Below are 23,622 nucleotides of genomic sequence, written 5' to 3' on the forward strand. Positions count from 1 at the left end.
ATAGGAGAAGCAAGGGGAGAAGGGGTTTGAGCAAACCCATCATTGAGAGAAAACAGACTGAAAAATTAGAAAATCCATTTTGTAGGAATTGCTGTAAATTCACATATAACACTTAAAGATATATAGCCCAAGGCAATTTGTGTATAGAATCTATAGAACACCACAGAAGATGCATTTCTATGTCTCAGGAAGGCTTTGTCAGTAGGATGCCCTCAGCTCCTGCTACTCAGGTGTACAAAATTGGACTCAACGAGAACACAGACAGGTGTAATAAATCAGGGCAAGCGAGGTAAGGGGGCCAGCTCATGCCACTCAGGTGTATGAAATCTGACTTCAACAAGAAAGACACAGTCAGGTGTAATAAATCAAGGCAAGGGAGATAAGGGGGCCCATAGAAAAGTCATAATACATACTAACAAACATTCCCTAGACATACTGGGTTAAAGCAACATGTCATGAAAATTAAGTATTTCAGGAGGATAGAACATGTCATTAGCTGTAGTTCAGAATTACAGAATCATTTGGGTTCAAGGGGACCTTTGAAAAATCATCCAGTGCAGTCCAATACCCCTGCCACAGGCAATAAGCTCATCATTGCAGCACTACCCTTCCACATGCATACAGCAGCCCCAGAGCTTTTAGTCAACACAGTCCACCTTTTCCCAATTACAGGTATTCTGAGGTTACTCTGTTTTATTCCCTAATATACCTTCTGCCCCTGTAGTCTTCCTCAGAGCTGCAAGTTCCATACTTCTTCCTGCAAAACCCCAGAGGTTTTCCCTTTATCTCCCCTGCTGTCAGCCTCTTTCAGAACTGCTCCAGCTCCTGGTTTAGAAGAGGTTTTCTGCTGCAACACACCTGACTGGCCTAAGATTTAAGGGAGGGAGAAAACGACTGTAAAAGGAGTAACTAAACCATTCTCAAAAGTAAGCCTCTCACACCATAAAGAAAAAAATAAGAAGGCTAATCTATACCCTAGAATGATGTTTCAGCTGTCTTCTGAACAAGCCAATGTAATGGTTTTGAGGGATTAACATACGGGGAATAAAGTCAACCCATATCCTAACAGCTTTAGCTTATATCAGTAGGTTTGGGATCAGCCCAATGTGAAGGGAACTAAACCAGCCTCTCTCTCCAGAAGCTGCTCCTTAGCCAGGGCGCCCTTCAAGCTCCACAGAAGTTGCAGGCAGGGAGACAGCAAGAGGTAACCCCCCTCCAAAAGAGAAAGCTGAGGGGAGATATCTGACCTTCCTCCTCGAGGCCTCTGCCAGAAGCCCTCCTCACGCTCACCCCTCCTTGCAGCACTCCTCCCGCCCCACTCAGGGAGGAGGAGGCCCTCCCACCCCACAGGCCCCGGGGGCACCCGCCGCGGCAGGCAGAACCCCAACACACCCTCACCCGCGCACCTACCGCTGCCCTCCACCCCCGGGGCTGGCCGGCGCAGGGCAGGGGGGCTCCAGCAGGCAGACAGACCGACCGACCGACCGAGATACCGGCGAGGCACAGCGCCCGCCATCCCCTCACATCCCCTCAGCGGCGGCCGCGCAGGCGCAGTAGCCACACCCCGTGGCGGGGGGCCACCAACCCCTCATCGCCCCTTTAACCACAACCCTCGCCCCCTCCCACTGCGCGCGCGGGCGGGCGGGCGGTGTTGCCCCTTTAAGCCCCGCCCCGCCGAGCCGCCGGAGCAGCGCGGGCCGCGACACGAGGCGGCGGCATGTCCTGAGGTGGAGCGGGAGGTGGCGGCGGCGGAGCCGGGCCGGGCCCCACCACGGAGGGGTCGGTGGAGCAGCGGGCCAAGGGCCGGGCCCCCATGAAGGAGAAGGAGGCGGGGGCGGAGCGGGGCAAACCCGCCACTTACACCGGGGACAAGAAGGCGCGCATGGCGGCCAAGACCAACAAGAAGTGGGTGCGCCTGGCCACCGTGCTGGCCTACGTCCTCTCCGTCTCGCTGGCCGCCATCGTCCTCGCCGTCTACTACAGCCTCATCTGGCAGCCGGTACGCGGCGGCGGCGGCGGCTCCGGCCCCGCCGTCACCACCTCGCAGCCCCGCGCCTCGCCGCCGCCGCCGGGCCCCGCCGCCAGCCATTCGCCCGCCGGACCCGCGCAGGAGCCGCCGCCACTGCCGACGGGCCCTGACCCCGGCCTCGCCGAGACCGGCCGTCCGGACGCGTCGCCGCCGCCCGGGGCTGAGGGGGGCTCCGCCACGCTGCGCCGGGTGCGCGGGAGCCCCTGAGGCGGCCCTCGGCGCTACCCCACCACCACCCCCCGGCCGGGCCCTGCGGACTGCGGGGAGCGGCCGCGCTTCAGCCCCGGGAGGCCGGTGCCGCGCCCGGGGGGCCCTGCCGAGCCCGGGAGGAGCGGGATGCAGCCCCCCGGCTCGGCGGGGGAGGGAGGCCGGCGGCACCGCGACCCCCGCCGCGGACGAGCCCCGAAGAGCTCGGGCTGGAGACTGACCTGGCGCGGGGGTCGGCGGGGGAAGGAAGCGGTTTTACTTGGGAGAACTGCGGTATCTTTTTTTTTTTTTTCCCTCCCCCGTTCTTCCTCAAAAGGGAATTCTGTGGCTTCGTTTTTTTCCTCACCAGGGCTAGCTTCTCCCTTTGAACCTGCATTGAATTCCTTCGCTGTTTATGCCAGTCTGTTACCTATAAAAGGATATCGGTGTCCAAAATTCCTCAACTATTTACAGGATCAGCTGGGAACAATATGAATTTAGAGGCTGTACTCCATTGTTTAAGTAAAAACAGTTTTGTTTAACGATGAGCATAAACTTATTTAAAAACATGTGAAAGGTAAATTGACTTGTTTACTATATTAAAATATTTTCCCAATATGAAAGTCTCTGTAATACAGTATGTTCTCTTCGGGGCTGGGAGGATGATTTGGGAGGCATGTTGAACAGGAAGGGCTCACCGGGTAGCAGAAATGGTTTGCTGGCTGTAATGAGCAACTGTGGCATATAATGTTGATTCATTTGTCGTTGGTCTCCTTAGGTGAGGCTGGAGAAACCTCCATGCGAGCCTAACTCCTGCTAATCCTGGCGTCTAAGCACTGGTGATGAGAAGAGCTTTGGTCTTCCCTGACAGAAGCCGGTGGAGCGCTCACAGCGGGCGCCGAGGGGCAGCTGCGGCGGTGGGCGGCGCGGTGCGTCCTGGCTTTTACACCCGTGCTCTTCCCCGCGTGGGGTGGCTGAGCCCACGCACCATCCCAGCACCTCGCTGGCTCTGTGGCACCCTGGCGCCGGTGCTGTCGGGAGGTCGGTCTGTGCCAGCCAGCTCGTGATGCGCCCTGGGCAGGTTTTCCTCCCAGCTTGAGGTTTTCCTGCCCTGTAGTCTTCAGAAATGTTCTGTGTGCAAAAAAAAAAAAAAAAAAGACCTGTAATTACTGTGGGATGCGAGCTATCAACTAGGAAACTGCAAGACCTCTGTCATTGTGAGCGGCTGCTTTTCAGATTGATGCTTTCGGTTGAATGCCTTAACTGTGAGGCTGCCAGGCTGTTCTGCGTCCCTTGAAATGATCCCTGGAGTTGAGATTTCCTCTGCTGAGGGATGAAAACGTGCTCAGATGTGGTGTATGTGTTTCAGTTGTGCAAATCGTGAAGGTTACTGTAAAATATGGGACTTTACTTTTTTTAAAGTTGGAGGGGAAACAGCTGTATCATACCTGGTGCTGCATTAAGCCTGTGTCATCAGCTGGGTGATTCCTTTACAGCATCTGTTCAAGGTAGAAACCAGGAACGGAGGGTTTCCAGAAGGAAATCGAGCAAAAGGAGGGAGTGGTTTGGGTGCGATCTTCCACCCTCCTTTTCTGTTTTCTGGAGAGCACGCAGGAAAGTTGGTATGTTGTTGGTGTGCTAAAGAAGGTGGCTAGCTGGTGGGAAGGAAAAAAAGATCATACTTAAGTCATTTTTGCCAAAAGCATGTGTGTGTGACCATTGCCACCCTTCTGTAGGGTGGGTAGAAGAGCTGGTGAAGGTGCTGCAAGCCCGGAGCCGCCGCTCTAGCAGGAGGCTGCCCTGCTCCCCTGTTACCTCCTGAGCTGCTTCTAAACTCTTCCAGTCCATCGGCCGCAGCGGCAGGGGTGCTGGTGTCCTGGCAGCTGCACCGGATCCTGGCTTGGGCCAGGCAGTTGGCCGGGTTTAGCCCCGTGTTTGTCTGTTCTTGCAGCAGCGGGTGATTTTGTTCCGTTGGTTCTGCCTGTGGTGCGTGGGTACCCGTTTGTGGGGCTGCCACACGCGTGAAGCAGCTCTGGGCCCTGCTGAGGAGGGTGCTGCTTGTCTCCTTGGTGTGCGCCTCCGGTTGTAGGGGGAAAGGTTTCTGCAGTGCTCTGAGGGAGGAACGAGTAAAAGAGAAACAAGCCAGGCTCATTGCTTGGTGCCAATCGAGTTTAGTCTTTGTTGGCTCTAGTACTAAATGCAGAACCAGTTGGGAAGCATCTCTGGGAGGGAGCTTGTGTTTTAACTTTTAAAACCTTTGAAGATAAATAAAAGCTGGGTGGAAAGACACAGATGCTGGGATTTCTCTGGTCCTGGCCTGCAGCTGAGAGCTGGTGAATCTGTAGTGGCTTTGACGGCCCATCCAGCATATGCTGGATATACAAACTCCTGGCATTTTTCACTTTAAATACAATTGCTCTCAGAAGACTAATAGAGCATGGCTGCGTCGAGCAGATGGAAGAGGAAGTGAATTGAATTAAATGGGCTGCGTGGCCCTCTTCCAACTTGTCATGTAACTGCGGAGAGATGCCTTGTGTTCAGGAGCAGGAACAACTCAAAACTCTTCACCTGGTTTGCGGTTTCGGTGGCACGGGATGGTTGGGACAATGACAGCGTTCAGATCTGCTTTAGCAAAGGGAATCGACCCATTGCTGCTGGCTGCCTCCCTTTCTGGGACTAAAAATAGTTGATGAGCCAGGACAAAGGTGGTTGTGGCTGTCTCCATTCCTGTATGAAAGTGCAGGCTTGATGAGTTTCCAGACTGTGTTTTTGCATCTTCTCCTCTGCTGACAAATTGAGATTTAAGTGAAATGCTTTTATTTCTGTACCTGTTACAGCTGGCTTTGGAGCATCCTGTTACTTCACTGCTCTTGTACTCAAGGGGGGGAAGCTTTGGCTTGTAAAGACACAGAAGGATTGTGGGCTGCTGGCCTAATGGCCAGGGAGCTTTTGTGATTTGAGCAGCCTTGTTTTCCAAAGCCCTTTTGGGCCTAGAGTCTTCAGCTAAAATCCCTTCTCCATCCTTTCTCTAGCCAGGAATCGTAGGCCTCGTTAGGAAAAAGGTCCCCCTGGAGATCCTTCTGTTGCCAGCCTGCGATGAGCCAGTCTTGGTGCTTGCTGCTCTCTTTGTGGCAGACTGTCCAAGAAATTGGTGACTAAGTGCACTTTGCAAATACTTCTAGTAACGAAAAAGGCTCGTCTGGACTGGTTTCTAGGTGTAAGCTAACTTTTACAAATTCAGGGTACTAGGGATTTCTGGGGAATTAGGTTGGCTGCAACAGATAACAGCTAGATTGTCATCTTGGACTGAGAATTTTTGCATTATGTTGCCATCTTTGTGCTGAGACACTCATCTGCAACTGAACATAGTTTTTTAGTGCCCTAAAATGGTGCGGTCTCCAGTCTTGGGTAAACCTGAGGTTTAAAAGGCAGACTGTCATGTTATCTGTTGTATTACTTCAGCTCCAATTCAGTCTTTCCCTTCATTGCTCCTCAAAAAAAAAAAAAAAAAAAAAAAAAAAAATTTAGTTCACTTAGTGTAATTGTATCAGGCGAGATAAGGCGCAGGCTTTTGTGTTGCTTCCTAGATAGAAATCACTGTAACCTCGTGCTCTGTACTGTTATTTCCTTGGAATTGCTGGTGAGGGTTAGTCACTTTACACAAATGCTGTCCTGCATGTGACTCGCAAACAGAACCATATCGTATCCCCAGTGTGTACAGATCTGCCTGAAAGGGAGTTGTCTGAAAGTCAGTCTGGACGAAGAAGATAATCAAAGACGGGTGAAATGTTGGGTCTTAGGCCCTTGGCCTTAGTGATATAAGGAAGTTAACAAGTCTCAAAACTTCAATCTGTGGGATGCTCCTGTAAAAGCGTGATGGCTGTGAGAATAGGGATGAAATAGTGGCATCTGTGCTTCTATTTTTTTACCCCAGTTTTTTATTGATTAAACATGCTAATAATGCTACCTTTTCCTCCAAGATTTGAGTCTCTGTCATTTAGGGCTTGAGTTCCAGATTTTCCTCCTCTAAGAGCCTTTAAAAAATTGTGGCAGAGAGAACAGAGATCACCGTAGTTTGTGCTTCAGGTGCAACTTAGTTCTGAAACACGGTGACAGAATGTATCATTGTCAAGTGTCAGGGGAAGGTAAATACCACAGTAGCTTTAATTTCTTGATTCTTAATCACAGTAATCTCTTAAGAGGATGGAGAGAAGACCAGGTCATGTTCTGCTGTTCCTTTCTGACTGAGAAGAGTCTCGTAAGGGAGGAATTGGACTTGTGAGAAAATTTCTGCCGATACTGCCTTGTCCAACTCTCACATGATGACGGTGACCCTCCAGCACTGTGTAAAGCTGCCTCTGCTTAGATCCTTGCAGAGGGATTTGAACTGTAAGCTCTGAAATAATGGAAGCGCTCCCCAAAAGGAGGAATAATAAGTGAAGAATTATTAATGTGTCCCGTCAAAGGTGTATCTAGAACAGAGGATGTTTTCTTGAACCTTCTTGGTTCCTTCCTTGCATGTAGATGCCTCTTTATTGACGTAGAGTACAGCCCTCTGCCTGCACACGCTGGTCTTGCCCCATTTTGCTCAATTTGTTCCAGGAGAGTGCATTTGGTGTAGCTCACGTGCAGAGGCACCAGAAGAAAGGGAAATAGCTGGAAAAAAGGTTACTAGAGCATGTAATACTCTCCAGCAGCTGATTACATTTTCATCTTCTAAAGCTACCTCTTCCCCACGCGTGTTCTCTTGCAGCCTCTGCTGATGTAATGCTTAATTACCATCTTAATCCCAGGTTCCTGGGGCTGGGCTGTATTTCTGACAAGGTGGTGGTATTTTTACTCCAGATCTCGGCTTAATTCACGAGAGTAGCTGAAAAGCAGTCTTGTGGTGTAGTGTTGATAACAAAGTCAGTGGCTGCTGCTGGGCGTCGGGGATCTCCTTCAGAGAAGTCAAAACCGATCTCAGTGGGCCGCTCTGGAAAGGGTCATGCATGGGTGGGGGAGTATTACCGATAGCTGGCTGCGAGTCCTGGAGGTGCTGGAGTGTGTGGAGAGGGGAGTGGTGTAAGAAACAGTCGTACCCGAGCTAGAGCACAAAGCTGAGGAGGTGAAGCTTGACTTCTGGCCGTTCCGCGTGTCTTTGGAGCAGTTTTGAGAGAGCCTCGGTCGGTTGTCATGTGGCTGCACTAAGCTGGTGTGATGGCAGACGACTGCAGAATTCCCAGAGCGTTGGCTTTGCCTGCCAGTAGCGGCAGAGCCTGTGAACTGGTGGAGCTGTTGTTGTACTACCTCTCCAAGGGAAGGCAGCAGGCAGCGTTCTGAACTTCTCAGCAGTGCTGTACCCTGCTCCTGCTCTGTGCCTCTGACTTAAAAAGCTTTTTATGTAACTTAAAAAGCACTAACCACTGTATTACGCACTTTAAATACAAAAATTTCTGACTAAATGCCAGTTTAGCTTCAGGCTCCTATGACATTTGCAACCAATTTATCTGGAGGGGAACTGGTGTAGAAAATCAGTGAATTTCTGTTATTTCTGCTTCTAGACTCTGCATAGGGCTTTACTTGCTGGTGGTCTGGGTGGATACGCTTCTGCTGTAGGTACTGGACTTGCTGAGATAGGAACAGAGAGCGGGAGCTGCTGGTGGGATCATGTTGTTGGTTCCTGCTGTAATTGGCTTGGTAAAGCTTTGGAAACTGAAGTATCTCCAACTTTATCCAGATGTATTTTTGTCCTTGGCGTGGGTTTTTTTAAATTGATGTCTTTATACAAGAGCTGATTCACTAGTCTGGAATCAATTTTGATAACGGATTTTAGCTACAGAGCTACCCTGTTGAGATTGATGGTCAGTTTTGCCAACTAGAAGAGCGTCTAGTGGCAAGCTGGTTTTTCAGTTTCAAGAAAAATGTGTTCTGCCTGCAAGTCGCTGCTGCTTGTCTGTTGTGTGGAAGAGCTAGAAGAGCTTTCACAAAATCCCTGAGCTACCAACCACTGCTGGGAGGAAACAGGCACCTCTTCAGGCAGATGAGTTTGCACTCTGCCAGCTGCCATCACTGTTTTCTGGCAGGAGAAGGGCTGTGGCAGGGAGGCAGCTTGGCTGCCTTGGGAGGAGCCTGGTGTTAGGAGCGGGCTGCTGTTGCTCGCTGAGCTCTGCAGGTGAGGTCGCTGAGAGAGCCCAAGCATTAGGCACTTACCTAAGGGGTAAGCAATCCAAATTGGAGCTGTTGCTCTAAAAAGCAGAGATTACTGGTTCAATTCAGAAAACTCTACATGTGGGACTGAGAAACAATAAGAAACTGGAACTTTTTCCTCATTACAACTTTTATTTCATATAAATAATCCCTCTACATCAGATTTTTCAGTCCTTTCTCTCACCGTAAAGAAGAAACAGCTAGCCACAGGTTTCTGAAAAATTGCAATCCAGGCACCAACCAAAGTGCATTCGAGCGAAGTGTTAATAAGCAGGAAAAAAAATTACACTTAGAACAGGCAGTATCTGTACAGTCCCATCCCTGGAGCTTGGTACAGACTCGGTCCTTCCTAGGCATTGGTAAATGCAAAGTTACTTGGATTTGCAGGAGAAAAAGGAGGGAATGGGGGAAAGTGACGGTTTTCCTTTCAGAAGGGAGTCTAGGGCGAGAAGATCCCGCAACAACTGCAGTTGGGTTTATCTCTACAGCTCAGTGCTGGGCCAGGGGCACTGTAAGAGTTTCTGGCTGCGTGTCCGACTGCTGCTGGGGTGCAACAGGATCTTGATCTGAGACTTTTGCAGGGACTGTGAGGCAAGCCAGGTCCTGACCTGTGCTGAGGATGACTGACTGGGCCAAGACTGAGGTCAATGACGTGATGTAAAAAGTAATAATAAACAATTGTAAGCAGGTTTTTGAGCCAGTCAGATAAGGGAAATCAGCCTTTAATAGTCATGGAGAATCTCCACGACCTGGAGCAGTTTTACAATCTGGCTTTTATCTATCTGTTCTTTTATCTGTTGGAGAAGTCCAAATAAACTCAGTCTGGGCTTTGGAGGGGTGAAGATGTTTCTACTGATAAAACATGAAAGCTGCACACTCTGTTTCTTGATAATACCCGGTCTGAAACCAGTAAACTCTCCTGAATTTGGCACGGAGAGGAAATTCCCAGGCTTGTCCTTCATGAGATAGGTGCTGTGGATCTAAGTTATGTGGAAAACCAAAATGTTTATCTGTGCAAATATTAGTTTATTAAACCAGCATACAGTATTTCTGTCCACACGTGCCAACCTTATCACCAAGGCAGTCTGCCACTTTGGTTAGCGAATGCATCCTGCAATGAAACCCAATAAATCTCCACGCATACGCGTCTGCATGTACGTTTACTCCTACATCAAGTTTTAGAACAGTGCTTCAAACTCAGGGCGATACCCTCTCTGCTCTGTGTTTCACAAGTCAGAAACTCTGTTGTGTTATTCCTTGTGCCTGCCTTCTCCGGAATCGGTAGCTGTATTTCAGCCAGGTCCTAGTTTGCTGTGAGTCCCGTAGCTGCGTGGAAGCCCAGGCAGCTGAGCTTCTTGCACATTTATGCCTGTAAATACTCATCCAGATCCGCGGTTTGAAAGGTGTCTTTTAAGGCCAGGTCAGAATGTCTGCGCGGCAGGTTCCAGGGGAACTGCTGCCCTCTTGTTCAAGCACAAGGCTATGAAAGGCACAACCAGGAAGGTGAAAGCAGTTGACAGGAAGCCTTAGACCTTCAGCTCTACTTTGGCCTGGGTCCTGCTGCTGACTCCTTTGTGCGTGTGGTGGAGAAAGAAGGTGGTAGCATTTGTGCTGTCCTTCTCCTGCCCTGCTTGGCACATAGAGCTGCAGGTATCTCCGGTTACCGGAGCCTTCCTGGTCTTAGGAAGTGGGCAGGGTGTTTTGTGGGGCTGCAGACATACCTGCTCAAGCTAGCAGCCTCCTTCCTTAGAAAAAAGCAGAGTGTCCCGAGGTGCAGGTTGGGCTGCTGCTCCTGCTGAAGGGAGGAGGCTGTGGGTGGCATGTGCTTCCCAAAAGCACCTGCACCCCGCAGCTGAACTGAAGAACACTTGCTCCCCTTCGTGCCCCACGGCCCACGCCACTACCACACGTCTCTGCCAACACTTCAACCACATACAAACCCCTAGTACGAGAGCTGCTCTCCACGCTATTTTTTCATCCACCTACTGAACTACAACGTAACGCCTCTCACCCTGTCTCCTAATGCTCTGTCAGTTTGCCTGCTCCCTGCCCAGCAGCAAGGGAGAGCTGGCACAGCCCTGGCTGTCCTCCCGGCGCAGCGGGGGAAATGGGTGCTGTGCCCAGAAACCTAAATCTTAACTTTAAACAGAATTAGTTATTAAATAAAATAAAGTGCATCCAGTAGACATTTCATTGGCTTGCCACACAGCTGCAATATCGGCAAAACAAATACAAAAGATTAACTGATGGTGTTTTCTTTGTAGGCTGGGAGTGTGTGTAGCCTTCCCTGTGCTTCAGCATACGGGGAGGAAAGGGTGATGCCAAAACTGGGAGTGGGGGTGGTGAGGGGGACCCCCGTGTTGTGAATGGGTGCTGAAGGGCACAGGGCAGGTGCTGAAAGCTGATTTCATAAAAGGTAAAAGAGCGAGGACAAGCTTGTGCTCCTCTTCTCATCCACCGCCTTCAGCACGTTATCCTGTGAAAGGAGAGCAGAGACAGCAGCGGGATTATCAGTCTTTGGGGAACTGCTGAGCAGTAAATTAAAAATGTCTGCTGAGTTTGAGCCTGACCCTCGTGCAGGGCTGGGGCTGCCTGGGGGACACCACTGCGGCGTAACCCAGGCATCTCCTGCCAGATCCGAGGGGAGCAGCGGGGCTGCGTGGCCCGGGGGTGAACTGAATGACAGCTCGGGATGACACACGCTCCCCGTCCTCCTCTGCCTCAGGTAAGTCTGCTTTACTCTCTCCTTTTGTCCCAAGTACAACAATCTTCCCATCTTTCTGTGTGTGCTTCTACAGCACCTGGTGCAACAAGAGGAGGGGCTGGGTTTGGGCAGGGCTTTGTGGTCCTCTCCTGAAACCTGGCCTGGGGGTGCAGCACTTGTGCTCACCCGAGGGCAGAAGGGGGTATCAGCTTTTCTCTAGTGAAAAAACCAACCTGTGAGTGGAGCCTGCTGTCCTGTAGCTGCCTCCAGACCCAGATATGTTGGTTTTAATTGGGAAAGGCAGACTTTTTTTTTTTTTTCTCCCTCTAATTGCCAGATGCTTGGGTGCTGCTCAGAATTGCTGAGATGGCATTTTCCTGCATCCACGTTTAAATCCATAGCTCTGCCTTTTGCTGATGCAGATTTCAGTACCCAAAGCTCCCAAGAAAGGGCAGAGGGGCAATATAAAAAGAAAAACAGATTAAATATCATGAAGGCAGAAGAGGCGATAGTAAGCTTGGCTCGCATGAAAAGGAAACCTCTAAAGGAATCATTTAAGGTCACAGCCTCCGATATCTGATAAGGAACCGCACTGAAATCATGCCCGAGGTACTGAAATGACCAATGCTGTGTTCACCTAAGAGGCGATCCTAAGACTGTTGCTGGAGACATTTTTCATTGTCCTGTATGTGTGCAACGGACAGGATTGGCCGTGTCCTGCTGCTGAGGGGTGCTCAGTGTTGCAGCAGCTCACTTTGGGATTATAATGCTGCTGGGAAGGGCCAGGAAGCAGCTTTTCAGAGTTGCATTTGGTGGTCCAAATATTATAAAATCTGTTTGACAAGTCTGAACTGACTCCAGAGCTAGCTCTGTTTATTGTTAATCTATTTTACTACTAATGGTTTCAAAAGTCTCTTTGACAGCCCTGTGTTATTAGTGCTGGTAGACAATTCTCTTTCCTATTTCTGCAATGTTATCCTTCCAATACAGACACCTTTCTGGGCATGAGTGAGTCTTTACAGCCACGACACTGGTGGGCTTTAAAGTCATTATTTCTCTTAGCAATCAGACATAGTGATGAGCATTTCTCTCATTTCACACTGTATCCTCTTTTCCACGCGTAACTCAAGGGCTGGCTGGAGATTTAGCAAGTTCTGCGCTGCCATGGCTGCTGCAAGTCCAGGCTCAGGCAAGCGATGGGCTGTGTGTTGCCCAGGGCTCTGCCACCCTCAGCGAGGGGGTTGGTGCCAAGCTGCCCCCCATGCGTCGCTGCCACTCAAGAGGATCAATGCAGTTCACTGCTGGGCTCTCCCAGTTCCCAGCCTGACCAAGCCTGACTGGACAGGGGACGTCCCTGGGATGGCTTTCACAGCCAAGCCAACCACGGTCTGTTGTAGGACCTACTGGTTACATCTCATCTCACGGGGGGTGGATCTATACGATGTCCCTGAAAGCTGCAGCTGGATGTAGCTGATGAGGCCTGGAATGTGGCCCTTCTTCCTGCAGCTGAGATTAGCACCAGCCATCCTCTGCTTGGGTTGGAAGACAGAATTTTGTTGGGTCTCTCGTGCGGCAGGTCCAGAGTTCCCAGTGGCAATTTTGTTCTTGGTGGACCACTCAGTGAAATACCACATGGCAAACTCAGACATGATGTGCAAGGACCATCTGTTAGACATCATCATACCAGATTTTCTCACTTAGCTTTTTTTAAATAGAGATATATATATCTGCTGTTCCAACATACACTGTAAGGCCGGAAATAAGACCAGTAAGATGATGAGACATTTTCTACCTAGCACAGGCCACTGGACACCCTGGAGTTAATTCCCATTTGAATTAGAACTGATTTCTTTAAGGGGAAAAAAAAAAATCCTAATCCTGTCTAGATTTGCCACTGGTAGAAAAACTATCACCGCAACCCTCGATGAGCTTAAATATGTAAAGAGAGTCTTTGGAGGAGATTCCTGTTGGAGTGGTTTAAGATATCGTCACTCCCTCCAGTCTATCTGTTCCTTCCCAACAGCAGAGCTGGCAGGAAGGGGGATGGGCCTGTGCCCCTTGGCATGGCCGACCACAGCATGGTGTGTTTAACCCCCTTTCACTGGGGTTTACATTAAGAGGGTTAACGCAGGTGGCAGAGGTGGGGGCACGTGCTCCCTTCTGCCAGCTCTGCAGTAACAGCAACTGCAGGCTACAAGAGCAGCTCCGTTTTCAGTGTTTAGAATGGCAACAGCTTGCTTGTTAGAGCCCTAAATTATGTTTGGGCTTCAGTAAGTAGCCATAAGGAAGTACAGTGAGCCAACGACAAGCTTTGGCCCATGACTCCCAACGCGTTAACAGCTTCTAACGGTTCCTTCTCCCCTCAAGTCACCCTGACAAACCAAGGAAGAGACAGAAGCTCTTGCAAGGTGCCAGAGATTTAGGAGTAAAGAGCCTATGCTTCCAGGCGAGATGTGCGCACTGATTCTTCTGGGTGTCAGTGAAAGCACCTGCTTTGACAGAGGTCACCAACTTTGACAGGACCACACACAACTTTGTCCTCAAGTTCATCCTGTTGCCGTCACAAGCACCATGTCACCCAACCCCTGCCAAAGCATGCTGCTCAGGCCCGCTGCCAAGGTGACAGTGGTCCTTGCTTTGGCCACGGTGTGCTGCCAAGTCCTCTGTCTTCCGACAGGTAACAACCTTTTTCTAATTTTCCCATAATTCACGGGCTTCTTCAATACCTTGATTCTCACCTCAGCATTGTTTCCTGGCTTGAATGTTTCTTCTCTTCGCTGGTGTTTACTACCCCACTGTATTTATGCAGATCACAACTCCATCACTTTCTGCTTTCACTTTGCTAGACTAGAGAACCATACCCTGAACATCCCCAAAGTCCTGCCCTGTGTTTCTTCAGTCCAACCACATTTCTCTTGAACCATTCTCACATAATCCCTGTGTTTTCCAATGTTAACAGTATTTTCCCATGTCGTGCCATGGAAAGGCTTTCCATCACTCCAGACGCACGGAGGTAATCGTGGCAAGTCCTGTATTAAACCATACCACTCCCTAATTCTGCACAAGGACTAAACTCTCCACTTGGGTGGTACATGGTCTGGGAATCTGAAATGCCCGTAGCATGATGGTGGGCTCTGGAGGGTGGTGTGGGCTGCAGGAAGGACGGGGGAGGCCGACGCTATTCAAGTCAAGCCCTTGAGACCTCAACCCTGCCAGTCCGAGGCCGACTTCCGAGATGTAACAGCGGACGGTATCTTCTTGTCTCTTGAACCTTGAGGAAGCTGGTTTGTTCTTTGGTAGCTTCGTAACTGTACTGGGAAGCGTTGGTTTCTGCTCGTACTTCTTCCTGCACCAACCTTTAGCACTGGTTTGCATCAGAAAGCTGACCTCTTCCGACCTCCTCAGTCCTGCAGCACACAGGCCCTGCCTGCCCCACTCCTGTTTACGTCAGCCAGAGCTGCAGGGTCAGATCCCTGGAGCTGCTCTGGAAATCTACCCCCAGCTGCATTTTCTCTAAAGATGTTAAGATTAATTTTCTCAAGAGAATTCAGGGAAAAGCTTCTGTGCTTTTTGTGTATCGTTTACTTCTCTGGGACTTTCTGGACATTCTCCAGGGATTCCAGTCCTGCACTTCGGGTAAATATTTATTCCTTGTTATTTGAAGCAAAGGATGAAAGCCCCACCACACTCTCTGCACAGCATCTCCAACTGGTTTGAAGGTGCTGGTGATTTTTAGTGCCATAAATAGATATTAGCAGTGGAAGCTGTGAAACCCACATGGTGGCTGCTCGCTGCAAGGAGCTGCTGCTCCGTGGAACTGGATTGAGCAGCAGCTGCAGTGGGGAGTGAGCTCTGCACCCCATGCGCCCCACAATGCAGGGAGCAGGGCAGGTGGAGAGCACGGTGTCATCGCTGATCACTGATGGCTGCTGTTACAGACACCTGCTGTGCTTTGGGACACGCGGCATCCGTGACCAGAGGGCACATCCCTGGCATCAGGTGAAGTGACCTGGTACAGGATTTTCTACCGGACGGAAATTCTACAATATCAACTTTTTAATGGCATGATATTTATACATTCCTTTCGGGGCTGTATTTTGCAAAATCATACCATCTCTTTCAATGCTGATTTTCCAAAAATTGCACCGTATCAAAACTGAATCACCAGTATTTAAAAACATAACATTAAAATTTTCTGTTTTGAAAAGGTTTAACGAGGGCTCCAGTTTGGGGTTTATGAAATACGAAATGTTGGAGCAGACACGTTCCTGGTGCACGAATGGCATTTGTCAAATCTCTATTTTTCACAGAAAAAAAAAAAAAAATTCTCACTGGGAAGTTACCTGCTACCTTCTGACAGGAAATTATTAACCAGTCTTGATAACCCATGATGGAGCATCCCTCCAGATGCTTCTCCTTAAGGCTGGTCCTATCTCATGTGGGTCTCAGTTACAATAATCGGTTTTGCTCCAAACTCTCTGTCCTCCAAGACAGCAGTCATTCAGACTCTGTATAATTTGGATTCTTGGCACAGACTTTGCTCATGTTTTCTATCAGGCACTTCAGGGCATTCCCTGGTATAATGGTTACATGGACACAGAACGCAGGAAAGGTTTCCAGCTGGCCTGGGCTTACCAAGCTGCTCAGTACCTCCTGGAGACTTTGCATAACAACAACCCATTTCCCTTGCCACAGGAACTCCTTCATCCACTGCTGGCACAACCCAGGGTGAAACCCACCCCCTCCTTCCCCTGCTGCAGTGGGACAATCTTGTCATTGTGTCGGCCTGTCAGGTCAGTACAGTTAGGCACCGACGTCTGCGATTCTGTGTAAGCATCAACTGGTAAAAACTCTATGTGAGGCACCAGCCCGCAACCTCTGGATGGGACTATGGGCCATTCACTCAGGACTACCTGTTCCTTTGAGATTATATTCAAGTCGTGAGAGGAAGCAAATAATTAAGGTGGTTTGGGCACCTGAATTCATGGTACTAGGCACAAAAGGAATAAATAAATTTTTAATTTTGCCTTCTAACAAAAAAGCACAGCTCTGTTTAATGCTTGATCTTACTGCTCTTTCAGCTTCCTGAACGATGCTCTTTTCCTGGTTCTTGCTCAACCTAGCTCTGCCTGATAATGCTGCACTTTTTATTAGATGGGCTGAAAAAGGCAGAATCGTCGGCCTGCCACATGCAGTTACGTTCATAAAAGACTCCAGCGGAGGCAGCGATGTCTCCCTTGGGGACGGCCACACCTATTAAGTCCCTCTGTGGGCCACAGGCAAGGGCTTTGCTGGAGGCAGGTTTCCTGTGGGACAATCCTTGCCCTAAAGCATCATCTGGAGTCAGCTGCAGGCTTCAGGCTCAGAAAGCCAAAAAACCAAACAGGAAAACCCTGCCAGGGATTGAAACACACCTCAAACAGGGGCAATCCTGAGGGATCTGATTCCAAAGAATTGCTGTGAAATAACACTTCAGGGAGAATTACATGAAGATAAAGTAGAGCTCTGCAGCTTTTTATACGTACGGTGCTCTAAAACTGATCTGTCTGTAGAGCACGAGGAAGCAGAAGCCCAGGGAGAAGGGAAGTGGCTGCTACCAGCCGGCAGTTATTTCTGCCTGCCATCTGTGTCATTATGCAGCCTGTCATGTTGATTTGGGAACTTCAAAGCTATGGCAGGAATAGACACGAGACCTTTTTGCTCCAAACACACTGACAACTTAACTGACTTGAGCCAAATGAGCTTTTGCTTTTTTGGTTGTTGTTGTTGTCGTCATTGTTGCTGTTTTGTTGCTCCTAGGAGCCCTGCTGTCAAGCTGCGCAGATGAGCTGTTGTGAGCTAGTGCTAGAGAAATCCAGGTCTTGCTTTCTTTTTTTGTCTGCCAAGGGATGTTCCTGACAAATTGGACACAGGGAGCAGTTAAAGCCAGGTCGCTCTGTTTTCCTCTTGGCTCTTCTCCCCACTACAAATAAATCATGGCAGAATTCACTCTGTCTGCAAATGATCTGGTTTGGGAAAGCCAACACTGATAGTGGCCCGTCACTGGTGCAAAGGGAGGGGTCACATTGCTTCATGGTGACTTCAGCAGACAGGAGGTGACAGCAATGCCCTGGAACACCATTAAAGCCTAACAGCCAAGCAGCACTCATGCACTCATTCTCTAAATGCTCTTGCAGTTGATGGAATGAAAAAAAACCAAAACCCATCGCTGAGATGGGGGACACAGAAACTGCTGCACTGGCTCACGCTGGCATCTCCACGGTGCCAGCAAGAAAGTCTGAGGCTTCAGAGGGAAGGGCAAGAAACCTTCAGATGAAACAATCACGGGCCGGCGTGCTCAGAGAGGAGAAGCCATTATATCTTTGCTGTGAATTAGTGACTGGTGATTGCTCTAAGGGCTATAAAGAATGAGAATGCATTCTCCCGGCATAAGATTTGATGGAGCTGTGCCTGTTCCTGTGATCCTGACACGGGTCAGCACTGCTGCTTTTGGTTAAAGGCTGCCTGTCCCCACGGGACCTGCCATCCGTATCCTGCACGGGCTCCCCTGAAATCTGAAGCATCTCCTAAATTACAGGATATTTCAAAACCAGAAAGTATCTTGATTTACTTTGTCTGCATCAAAAGGTGGTATCTGATGCGGAGTGCATAGTTTAGGCACACCTGGAAACTCAAACTGTTTGGAAAAGAAAGGAAAGTGAGGCAGGAACGTGCTCTCTTGTGGGGCACGACCAGGCAAGGGAGAATGAGCGTTGCAGCGAGGAAGGAGATAGATGGAAGGCAGCCAGGATGAAGTGGTAGAGAGCAACTGGGACACCAGTTCACCCCTCATTTTTCCCATGGCATCACTACACTTGATGTTTCCCAAGCAATAAATATTTTCAGAGAGCAATACTGGTCTTGAGTTCCAGCTTAACCAAGCAGACGCACAAGTGCTTAAGTGCAAACACCAGGTTAAGTCGCCCTCTCTTCTCCAAGACATAAGGCTATGTTTATAATTAAGCCTGCCGTAATGAATTCAGCGAGGAGTGATGAAGGCAAGAGCCACGCTCAAGGGCCCTACTACCAAACCATAGAAATCTCCATTGCTGAGATGAAAATGTGCTACTATAATTTATTGTTTCTTCTTAGTCAGAATTAAACTTTTCCTGAGTGAGAAAAGTAACCATTAATTCCTTCATCCTGTACTTTGGGGGGATTTTTGGTAGATTGGAGAGGCATGGCCTGGACAGTAAACCCCTGCTATGTGCATCCAGGTGTCTCTTAACATTTTCCTAAATGCTGTTGGAATTAATTTCCCTCACTTGAAGGAATTTTAGTTCAAGCACAGAACCAGCTCCTGCTGGTTCTTAGTGTTTTGTCTTTTTCAAATAGCTGTAACGCTTGCGCTTCTCCATGCCTTTTGAATGGTATTGGATTATAGTGAAAGTCTCTTTGTTAGCAGCTTAACCACTTCAGCCCTAAGCTCATTTGTACCTCTGGGACGAATACTAAGCAATAACCTGCGACAAGCTGCTGGGCCAGGGTCTGAAGAAAAGCCTGGGAAAGGCACTTGGTAGGGGCGATCTGCATGCCTAGGTTTGAGCAGCTCATTGCCTGAATTGCCTACTTAGGGAATAGAGCCACTGCCTCTACTTAAAGGATAGAGCCAGGAGTATCCTGAGAGCAATTCATGTGTTAGACAAGCTGGATTGCGTTCTGGAAGTGCTCACCTCTCTCCTTTGAAGAGAAATGAAGCCCAGATCTTAAGTCAGGTGCCTCTGTGCTCAGCCTGAGTTAGGTGGAGTGAATTGCAACCTTACTGCCTAAGCTGGGGGTGGAATCACATCCTGACTTCCCGCTCTGACCTACCGCCCGTGAGTCTGATATCCCAGTCTCTGTGTGGCATTGCCTGGAAAAAACATGTCTTGCAAAAGTAACTGCTGAAAAGGCCCTACACACTCTCCTTGCCCCCTCCTCCGCATTTCTACCTTACTTTTCTGCCTGTCATACTTTGTTCTTTTTCCCAACTTTTCTTGTTCTGCATTTGCCTTTCTTGAAGAAATGTCTTTGCTTGAGTAAAACCTGGAACACTGCAACGTAACCAGATCTGTTCTTCCTTCTTTCTGTTTGGTTCCCAGGCCTTTTCAACAGGAACCATCTCACCCTTTGTATTTATACACTGCCCTGCACATTAGCGTTACCACGTGTATAATTCACAGTGCAGCATTCACAGATCTTGTGCTGGGAAGAGAATCCCAAATGCAGTTGACCTTCTTCAAACCACTGTCCATGAGGTGGGCCTCTATAGCTTTGCGAGTGTTTTGGGAAAGGGACCACGCTGACCTCAAGTTATTCTAGTTGTGATCACCCCAGAGACAGATACAAATTCATCCCGCTATCCTTTCTGAGGTTATCCTTTCCCAGGAGCAGTTTCAGTTTGTGCCCTAACTAATGCATGTCATCAACCAGACTCAGCAGTCCAGTTTTCTGTCCAAATCTTCCTGACTTTCCATTGTTTTCCCATCTGCTCCAGGGCAGGTCTTTGTGAGGCACAGATATAAACTACCTGAGGGATCCATATCACTGTTAATGAACACTTCTGGATAGTTATCTGGTGTGATGCCATTCTGGCCACAGAAAATGGAGTGGTGGACCTGTACTATGGCTGAGAGTGTTAATGGGCAACAAACACACCTGGGGAGGGGGGTCAGGAACTCACCTTCTGTCTCAGGCAAGCTGGTGCAATCTTTGCTAGTTGAGAATCTCCCCACTGTCTTTGTCCTGGCAATCCTCAGGCTGGTCCCCTTCCCTGGACTGTGACTTTGCTGTGTCCTGCTCAGACACAACAGTCTTGTCAGAGCTGGCTTTCCTTGGGGGCAAAGGCTCTCCTCTGTGTTCAGTGCCTTCAGCATCTTCACCTCCTCTCAGTGCAAGCGTCTGCCCCTGAAGGGCAGGGTTTGGGGTCACTTCCTCCCCTCTTTTTCTCATCAGCTGTCCTTGACCTGTATCCAGTCTGTCTCCCGCTGTGTCCAGCTTTCCTCCGTGGCTGTTGGAAGAGTCCTCACTGGACTCCTGCTCTGAAGCTGTGTTTTTCTCTAAGCCAGCTCCATCTGAATTCAAGGGCAATGCCAAGGTCTCCTGGCTGCCATGCCTGGTGGCTTGCACAGTGCCTGGAAGGCTGCTCTGCGCAGCAGTGCTGTCGGTGCTCTCCTTCTCCTGGGCAGCATCAGCAGTGCCAGGCTTCCCGCTGGTATCTTCCCCAGAGCCCTCCTTGCTTGGCTTGGGCCCTGGCTCTGAGTCACCTGTGCTGGCCACAGACGCCTCCACACTGAAGCCCTTCGCTCCTCTCCGCTCCTCCTTCTGGCCATTGTGGGCAGACTGGACCTTCCCGCTTCGTAGCCTTTGTGATGAGGAGGCCCCATGATCTTGGAGGCTTGGCTGTTTCACCTTCTCCTCTAGCTCAGCTGTGCAGTTCTCTTCCACCCCCTCCTCACCTCTGCTCTTCCGCTTGTCCATACCAAGGCTCCTCTGAGAAAAGAAGGAGATATTTAGCTCAGCTTATTAAAACACCAGTATACGGTGTTCCTTGCCTACGATAGTTCTCAAAACTTGAGGAAAAATTTGCAGAGGTGATTAAAGGATATAAAAGGATGTAGGTGGAGAAGTGCTCAGGGACCAGAATAAGTGGGGTGGTTGTACTGAGCGAGGGTCAGTGCCAGCAGTGAAGTTGCTCTCACATGGTGCCATCTGGGGCATGCTAATGAGGGGGGGCTTTACCCCAACACAGAGGGTTCCCAGCTCTGCACTGGCTGAGAGCCTCCAACTTGCCTGTTGGTGCATGTTTTGAGAAAACTCAGCAGCCAGCCTTGAACTCCTGAACTCACCTGGCCATCAAAGTCATCCTTCAGAAAAGACATGTCCTCGCCTTCTTTTGCATCCCATCTGTCAAGAAAAAATATAAATCAGAATTTAGGCCTTCAAGTTCTCATATGGCAAAGCCACTCTCCCTGCCTGACACCTGGGTAGGAATTTCTCCCAGGGCCACGCATTCCTCATCTGAGTCCCTGACCAGGCAAGGAGAGATGAAGGCAGCAGACAGAACTGGTCCAGTTCCTCTTGGCACCTGCAAAGCACTCAGCCCATCCAGAGAGCTCATCTGAGGCCACCAAATCTTAATGATCTGGTTGTTAGAATTCTAAATGTAATGAAAATGTAAAATCCAATTGCCAGAACAGACAGTTGTCGTTAGACTAATAAGATATACAGTTTGCTTATGCTGATGTCTGCCACAGTTTTGTCCTGCTCGCTTGGCAGTGCCCAAGTGTCCCGGATCTCCACAGCAGGAGACACAGAGGGAGACAGTGAAGGATAAAATTGCTTTGAAGCAGTTTGGGAGACCAGAGATGCGGACATGTGCAAGCAGACTGCAAGAATGGCCGTAAGGATCAGACTGAAAGCCCAGCTGGCCTGGGATCTCTTCCCCTCTCAGCATCACTAGCAGAGGCTTAGGGTAGAGTTTGGAAAGTGGGCAAACACATTTAATGCCTCCCCAGTACCCTACCCAGCACCCAGAAATGTGCAGCTCTGGGATTTCCTGAGCCTGAGATGGTATCTCTCTGCCGAGTCATGCTCAGTAGACAGTCTCTTCCAAGGATTAGTGTAAGTGCATTTTGACCCCACAATAAATTTGCAGCAGCTACAACATCCTGTGCCAAAGAGGGCCACAGCTTAGAGGCTGTGTGACAAACTGGTTGGTTTTGCTTGTTTGAAGTTGCGAGCGTGAATATAAATCTGAATTTGTCCATGCAGTGCTGCTGGGCAGAGAGGGGTCTTACAACCCTTACCTTCTTTAGGCGTGCCTGGTGAGTTGTATCTCACACAAACATTTTATATGTATACACATATATAATATAGATATATACAATATACACATATTTCTTCCTGCCCCATACTCTTAAAACACAACATGTGCAAAGGTGTGTGAGATTTAATTCTTCTCTAGGCAGACTCTGCTGGGCTTACTGGCCTCTTCATTTGGCAAATTTGGGCCAAGATACAAAAAATGAAAATGCACACTGAGGTGACTGCAGTCAGGCATTTCCAGAGGCAAATGTGTTACAGTGACCCCACGTGCCCTTGTGAAAACTGTGGGAATTATATCACCAGCTCCACCACACCAGCCCACTAAACTGCTTCACGCTCTCTTTTTATCTGGTGAAGTCCTTCCGGCAGGAGCGAATTGCCTTTGCAAGCACCTCAGGGCTCTCTCAGAGTGTAGAGCTGGGTCCCATGTCCTTAATCAGCCAGAGGGCGAAGCTGCTTGGTGCAGTCCTGTGGGGCTGGGACTGAGCCAGCACCCAGACCACAGCTGGGGAGGTTTGTCCCCAATACCAGGTAGGTCCCCGTCACTGGCTGGGCCAGCTCCAACCACAAAAGAGCCCCTTTTCTCATAAGAAGCTCCCACCACTGGGGTTTTATTTTCAGTGGTGCCCTACAAAAGCTCTGCAGGTCAGGCCCTATGGGCAGAGCCCATCATACGTAGCCAGCCGCATTCCAGGTCAGCGTGGGCTGCCCTCGCCACTGGTTCTGCTCTGCGCTCAGCATCGGTGCTGGTGGGGCTGAGGAATGCTCTAAACAGAGTAAAACCTTGCTGACTGCAGGTCTCTGCCTCTCCTGCTCTGTCTACCACTGCATGAGCCAGTCCAGAACAGACCACCCCCACAGGTCTAAAGATAGCCCAAACTAGCTAGACAGCAATTTTGAAATATTCAGCATCTCCGCCTGAGATGTTCCTCCTCTCCATCATTACCACTAACACACAGGAGTGTTATTAATCACTAACAGGCACTGAAGATGCTCAGCACACTCCCTAGCATGGCTAGTCCTGTCCCTGATAGATATTCATGTGGTTACATGAGCAGAATCACAGGATCCCTTCTAGATCAACAGAGGACACAGAGGATGCAGTGGAGAGGAGATAAAAATGAACGGCCATGAGGTGAGATGGTGGGCAGAAGGAGAGCTATTCCGAAGTGATTCTGGCAGGATGGAGCAGTTGAGTGGTGCTGAGGGAGGTGTCTGTGCTGCAGCAGAAAAATGTTTGGGTTCCGCATTTCCCCTGATTTTCCCAGGTCCACAGGCGAAGACAAGGACTTTATGGCAGGACTCCATGTTCCAGCTACTCACATGAGTGGTGTTTAAGATACTTCTTTGTAGTTTTAAATGGACCATGATTTTCCATCCTGGTAGCTGATAAATATGAAGTACAGCAAATGAGAACAAAAAAATAAATTGTGATACCTCCTGACCCCATTTCTAATGGAGGATGCTCAGGGAGGAGTATGATGTACTGTTTTACTGTGAGATAAAATGAGAAAAAATAAAAAGAACAAGAATAAAGAATGTCTCTGTGGAGACAACAGTAGATAATATTTTATAATTTCATCAGCAAGAGAATTTAGACATTTAAACAGGATTCTAGCACCAGCCATTTTGGGGCCTTAAAGCCTTTAAATGGATATGAACAATATCC

The 23,622-nt window shown here is 49.3% G+C and overlaps 2 protein-coding genes across 5 annotated transcripts in view; one reads left to right on the forward strand and one right to left on the reverse strand.

Moving 5' to 3' along the window:
* Nucleotides 1–1,559: 1,559 nt before the first annotated feature.
* INAFM2 (InaF motif containing 2) lies at nt 1,560–8,710 on the forward strand. 2 transcript variants are annotated; one of them, XR_012631023.1, is made up of 2 exons: nt 1,560–2,509; nt 2,994–8,710. XR_012631023.1 is itself a non-coding variant. In XM_074885118.1 (1 exon), the coding sequence occupies exon 1, from the start codon at nt 1,814–1,816 to the stop codon at nt 2,234–2,236; it is 423 nt and encodes a 140-aa protein (XP_074741219.1). In that variant the 5' UTR covers nt 1,560–1,813; the 3' UTR covers nt 2,237–2,838. The 2 variants fall into 2 exon arrangements, 1 of the variants encoding a protein (XP_074741219.1); XM_074885118.1 differs by lacking the exon at nt 2,994–8,710 and having other exon boundaries at nt 1,560–2,838.
* Nucleotides 8,711–9,282: 572 nt separating this feature from the next.
* Nucleotides 9,283–23,622, reverse strand: part of CCDC9B (coiled-coil domain containing 9B) — a 49,191-nt gene continuing 34,851 nt past the window's right edge. For 2 of the 3 annotated variants that reach the window (XM_074885116.1, XM_074885114.1), the window contains 3 exons: nt 20,975–21,032; nt 19,810–20,618; nt 9,283–10,880 (listed from right to left, as the gene is read on the reverse strand). In XM_074885116.1, the coding sequence (XP_074741217.1) occupies nt 19,842–20,618; nt 20,975–21,032 (835 nt within the window). In that variant the 3' untranslated portion in view covers nt 9,283–10,880; nt 19,810–19,841. The remainder of the gene's footprint in view (nt 10,881–19,809; nt 20,619–20,974; nt 21,033–23,622) is intronic. The other variant, XM_074885115.1, reaches the window with a different exon arrangement.

The sequence above is a fragment of the Strix uralensis genome, chromosome 15 (assembly GCF_047716275.1).
Source record: "Strix uralensis isolate ZFMK-TIS-50842 chromosome 15, bStrUra1, whole genome shotgun sequence".
Taxonomy (NCBI): domain Eukaryota; kingdom Metazoa; phylum Chordata; class Aves; order Strigiformes; family Strigidae; genus Strix; species Strix uralensis.